This window comes from Thalia democratica, chromosome 2, assembly GCF_965202585.1.
Source record: "Thalia democratica chromosome 2, ktThaDemo2.hap1.1, whole genome shotgun sequence".
Lineage (NCBI taxonomy): Eukaryota > Metazoa > Chordata > Thaliacea > Salpida > Salpidae > Thalia > Thalia democratica.
This window is the reverse complement of record NC_139166.1, coordinates 29,114,960-29,121,062: the sequence shown is the minus strand read 5'-3', so window position 1 is coordinate 29,121,062 and position 6,103 is coordinate 29,114,960. Positions and strand designations below refer to the sequence as shown.

The 6,103-nt window shown below is 23.5% G+C and overlaps 1 protein-coding gene across 1 annotated transcript; it reads left to right on the top strand.

The window, feature by feature from the left end:
* Positions 1 to 2,821: 2,821 nt before the first annotated feature.
* Positions 2,822 to 5,167, top strand: LOC145849894 (ubiquitin-conjugating enzyme E2 D2B-like). The gene is made up of 2 exons (XM_082954993.1): positions 2,822 to 2,863; positions 4,418 to 5,167. The coding sequence occupies exon 2, from the start codon at positions 4,420 to 4,422 to the stop codon at positions 4,873 to 4,875; it is 456 nt and encodes a 151-aa protein (XP_082811119.1). The 5' UTR covers positions 2,822 to 2,863; positions 4,418 to 4,419; the 3' UTR covers positions 4,876 to 5,167.
* The last annotated feature ends 936 nt before the right edge of the window (positions 5,168 to 6,103 follow it).

Sequence of the window (6,103 nt, the reverse complement as noted above, 5' to 3'; positions counted from 1 at the left end):
AAAAATTAAATAATTTTGAAATAAGTATGACTTATAAAAAGTATCTACTAACGTGGATTTGCTGAAATTTTGTATGAACTAATCTCGCTTTTTTATTTTCTTTTTTTTGAATAGTTCGTAAAACAAATTTACTGTATCTTTCTTATAAGCTAATATTATGTTTTTTAATGAGATTATCCATAGCTGTCTTTCATAATGCTTTTATCATATTCTATTTTGTTTTAGTTTTCCGTTTCGACCTGTAAGTAGTATCTTAGCTAACGATTTAAGCAACTTGCTCAGTAGTCGAGGCATCCTATATTTAACAATTTGTTAATCTCGTAATAAAGATTGTACAGTTTTAATCATTTTTATAAAATATTACTTCGACTATGCTTTTTTTATTACTTTTGAATAATACTTTATATCTTTCTTTAAATACTTTTTAGTATAAACTATTTTTCAGTAAATTTATTAAATGACACAACTTTTTTTCACGTTTATTTCACAAAGATTAAGACATAAACTACTATTTTTTAAAATTAAGTACTATTTTTCTTTTATAATTTAAAAATATTTTTACAATTAACTTTAAACATAATACTCACTCTGCCACAGGATGAAGATAAAGAATAACGAAAGCACGAAATTATATGTTTAAGAAAAAGTTATGTTCGAGCCTAAATAGTATACTGTTAAGTTTTGTGAAGATTTCAGTTGTCATGTAACCTAAAGATAAAAAAATAAAAATATATGTCGAAATCTCTTGTTTCTTTAATACTTCTTAGCCTAAATGTTGTTATAGGGTTGTAATAGAACAATAGCTAAAATATGTATATTAAGTCCTCAAAAATTTTATACTTTTTTAAGCAGGTTTTTTAAACTTTACTTTCTTATATAACATTTATCAAAAATTTAACCATGTTTACTTCGAAATTAGTTCAATTAAGACTTCTTTCAATAGCAACCTTTTTTATACATGATATTGTTTTAAAACTAATTTTTATTTAACTAACCATGTATTCACTTTATTTTTGTACTTACCATGTATATATAACTTTGCAAATAATCTTATTCGATATAGTTTAATAACAAATCCAAAGATCCAACTCTACAATACTTAATTTGGTTATAATACTTAATATACTTTTAACATTGTTTTATATAACTTTTTACCTTTTTAAGACTAACTATGTGGTGGCACTTTCTTTATACATGTTTTTATTTTGTTTGGTTTAAATTATATTTGTAAAAATTAAAAAAAAAATAGTAACTAATTAAGCACTGACCGACCAACTATATATTTTTTAATATAAATGTTTTTTAAAAATTAGTAGTTTGTTTTATAAAATAGATAAAAAAGAATCAAATTTAAATCGAACAAATACAAAATATGTTATAGTACTTTAAAATTTCATGTCTTCAAACATTACTTTTCTAAAGGTTCATTAAACTTGTTTTAATTTGCACAAAAATGTTTTTGATTGATAAAAACACATTTAGAAAAGTCCAGTATTTTTTATAACTTTCAGCTCTACTAATTTTTTTGTAGCTGAAGGTTTAAACTTAGAAAAATTTAAGAAGTATAGCTCGATATATTAGCATTTTATACATTTGAAACATTCTGTGTTTTATCAATGCCTCATTAAATTTTTAATCCCAAATAACAGTGATAAAGCAACAGTTTTAATAAGTTTGTAATAATTAAGCTACATATATCAAATGTTCCGATAAGATGTTTGTCGTATATTAATTGCTTGAAATTATATGAAAATGAGTATACGTCCATTTAAAATACAATAAAGCAATTATAAATTACAAATCAAACAATAATGTCGATTTGTTTCCAATGTTGCCTTTCAAGTAAGAGAAAAAATGTTAAGTTAAGTACGTTTTAGATCACTTTTAGTTTGTTTATTACCTTAGATACTCAACTACAGTTATTTGAGATTATTGATAGTGGCATAAAACATCTACAAATTATTGTTTGCATAAAAATCACAGATAAAATTTATTGCTTTTAAATAATAAAATAAACAAACAGTAATTGTAGCTTCTTATACAGCTAGTTTTAAGGACAGCCTTTTTTTTGCCAATATATATATTTTTTTAATTAATATTATAAGTTTTGTTTGAAACAATAAAATATAAAAAAAGTTATTTGTTTGTATTTATAGCTTTGTATAAAATCCTAGTATTAAAATATATTGTTAGGTGAAACAAGTTAACATGAATAAATAATTTTAGTCTTCTGTTACTTAAAAACCTTTGAATTACTTAAGCCTTTGTAAATTTTACGGGTTCTTTAAAAAAGCATATGATGAGAATTCTAAAAGTGTAATTATATATTTTTTAAATGAGTGTGTGTGTTTTAAGTTTATACTTATATTCTGTTTAAGTAAAAAAGCGCTTTTAAACAATAATCTCAAAAAATTGTAAACGTAGTTTTACAAATAAAAACTTTATTGAAATATAATTAAAGAAAATGTTTTGCTACTAAAGGTAGACCTTAGATTTGAAAAATTAAAAAAAATTGTTTATTAAAAAAATCTTTTTTTCTAACTCTACAGTAAACTTTAAGACTTAAGTTTAAAGCTTAAATACCGTCAAAAAATAACGAAATACTGTGTATTTTAAGGTCTAAGTAGTATCTAGTACTAATTACTTTGAATATTTTTTGCCAATTTAAAGTCATCTGTACGGCCTACTAAATCTTTGAAGTGTGATTTTTATATAACGTTAAGTTATTTACAAAAGTTACTAAAATTAGGAGAAACAATCTTATTGTTGGTTCTCTGGTGCATAAATAAATACTTTATCTCGTTTTAAATTTTCATTTATCAATAGTAACAAAGGAACTAAAAACAAAGTGCTTCATTAACACGTAACTTTTGGTTTATTTTAAAATAAGACTAATTTTAAAATAAGATATTTTGTTTTACATTTATTAACTTATTTTATAAAATATTTTATTTATTGAATGTTTTTTTCGAAACTTTAAGTTTTACATATGACAAGGAAGAACTTTTTAAAACAGTAGATGTTTGCTTTTTGAAAAATTGAGAAAAATATTTTGTATGTAAAAATATTTTATAGATGTAATTTACCATAAAGTAAATACAAACAGTTTAAAGTTAGTTACTTTGTACCTAAGACTTCGGATTTTATTGTTTTTATCTTTTTTTGTTTGTTTTATTGATATTTTAAACAAATATTTTTTATAGTTTTACTTAGTTGTTTTGAAAGTCGTTATAAAACATTGTTAAAATTTTTTGCATCATTACATTTATAGTGTATTTAAAAAAGCTAAAAAGTATGAATATTTACTCTATAAAGTATCTTATAAAGTATAGCATTAGTAGTATAACTGTTCAAAATATAGTTTTAACTGTTTGCTAACAAAAGATCCTAGTGAAGTAACATAATTTTCATTAGTAGTATATAAATTTTTTTGTTAAATAATTATAACTTTTTTTAAGTTTTTTAGAACAGTTCAAGTTTTTACATTTACGTTATTTAAAAAAGAGTATGCTTTGTTGCTTTAGTGTTATTTAGTTTATAAGTATAACAAAATTCTCAAAAATATAGTCACAGTTATTATATGTTTTTAACCTACTGACATTCAATTTTACATTTTTACTTTTTATAACAAATTTATAACATTCTTAAAACTATGTAAAGCTGAATAGTGGAACACCTAAGGTAATTTCTCTTATAGTTTGCATACAAGTTTAAAATAAACACGCTTCATTAATTTCAACTAATACAAAAATTGTGAAAAATTAAGTGATTGTTTGTTTAATCTTTTAAAGTTTATTTTCTTTTACTAACATTAAATATATATGATATAAGAAAGCTAAAATTAAATACTAACTTGTAACTAAATGTATTTTTTTTAAACTTTATAGTCGCTTATTTTCTAGACTGAACTTAACTTAGTTTTTTCAAAGCTTTACTTTATATAAAATCAAAGTGTTTTATATTTATAAAAACTAAAAATAAATATACAAATAAGGAAATAGGATTTTAAATAAACTAAATAAAATTTTATTGAAATCCGACTTATGCTACCTATAAACAAAATAATGCAAAATAAGTATATAATAAAGACAAAATTAAACTATATATATAACTTAAGCACAACTTTTTATTAGTAATTGAAAAGTTTTAGTTAATCAAAAATAAAATTAATAAAATATATATTAAACAACATTAAATTGCTCTTTTTCGAATTTTTATACTTAACCTAACAATTAACAAAATAAAAATAAACTGATAAACAAAGTCCACACGTTTCTAAATGCGCTAAGAATGACTTTTAATTAAAGAATATAAACTATATATTTAGTTTAAACGTTTTTGTTATCTAAAATAAAATTTCAATTTACAGTTTGTATCGATAAAGTTTGAAATTTATAAATCTTTACTATAAAAACAGTAATGAAAAACCGCAGACTAACGAAAGAACTAAAGGATTTTCAGAAGGATCCTCCATCAAACATCAGAGTCGAGTTAAAAGACGAGTCTGATCTCTACCATTGGTACGCTTACATTACCGGACCCGAAGGTAGCCCTTACACCGGACACGACTTCAAAGTTGAAGTCAAGTTTCCCACGGACTACCCTTTCAAAGCCCCAAGAGTGAACATGGTGACCAAGATCTATCACCCTAACATTGACGGGACCGGTACGATTTGCCTGGACATTTTAAGGGGTAAATGGTCACCAGCACTGAACATTCAAAAAACTTTACTTTCGATTTCAAGTCTTTTGTGCGACCCGAACCCTGACAGTGCCATGAACATGGAAGCTGCAGTTCTTTTCAAAAACAATTTGCACAAATACAACAAAACTGCGAAAGAATGGACTGAAAAGTACGCAGAAAAGAAAAACTAATGACCGTTTGACTTTAGTTTTCAGATAAGAGACTTTTTTGTTATGTAAGTGAACTTTACGTTGGTTTAGTTTCATAATAATAAAGGATGATAAGTTGTATTTTAATTTTATACAATTTTAAAACGTTGCAACTGACGTTAATTTTTTTGTTCTCTATATGCTTTGATTAATAATTATCTTGTGAATCGATTCTTAATTTCAGATAAATAATAATGACATAAACAAAAAGTAGATACTTTTTAATTTGATAAATGTTTATACATAGTTTTATAACATTCTAAATCTTAAACAACACTCGTAATTTACCTTTTGCACTCTAATAAATTCTACCTTTACTAGTAACTTTAAATATTTTTTACAGTGAAATGAAATTATTGATCGAATAATAAATTTGTGAGCTATATAAAATTTTTACAATTTTTCATATTGTTTAAACTAGAAAAAAACAGTAGAAACTACAATAAACACACTCAAAAAACTCCCGTTGAAATATTTTATTTTGTTACTGTAGTCTACAAGCTTTTAATAGAAACATCCCGACTTTAAATAACAAAAGACGTCTCTGTTTGATAACATACTAATTATACTAATTCCTTTAATTTATACTATCACTATTTCAAAAACATAAGCATAAACATAATTGTACAGAGGCTGGCAGCCTTTTTAAAGTCGCATAACAATTTTTTTAGAAAAAGTTTCTCGCGTTTCCACAGTTGTTTAAAATAATTGATGTACAGCAATAAAAAAACAATAAAAATACTGTATTAAACCATAAACCTGTTAAAATAAGCAGTTTTAAGCAATATAGTAGTTACTAATTATCAAACTGAGAACTTTACTGTAAGCTTTTACCACAAAATATTAACTTTTTTTTGTTTTAGAAATGAATATTTTTTAGCTGAAAATCACTTCGCGGGGAGAAGTTTGCCGAATCTTGCTATAAAAATTTATTTTTTGAATAAAACTTTAAGGATCTAATTATTTTTAAAACTAACCAATAATTGTTTTTTTACAAACAAGACGGTTTATAAACATGATCAACATAAAATAATTAATATAACTTTTAAAACTACACTACACTTTAATTTTTAAACTTTTAAATGCACTACGTTGTTCACCCAACACAAAATATAACGGTTAACTCAAAGTTCACTGAATATTTAAAAAATATAAAATAATCTATTAAATTTGATATGCTCTTTAAAAAACAGGTTGTCAGCAACTTCCC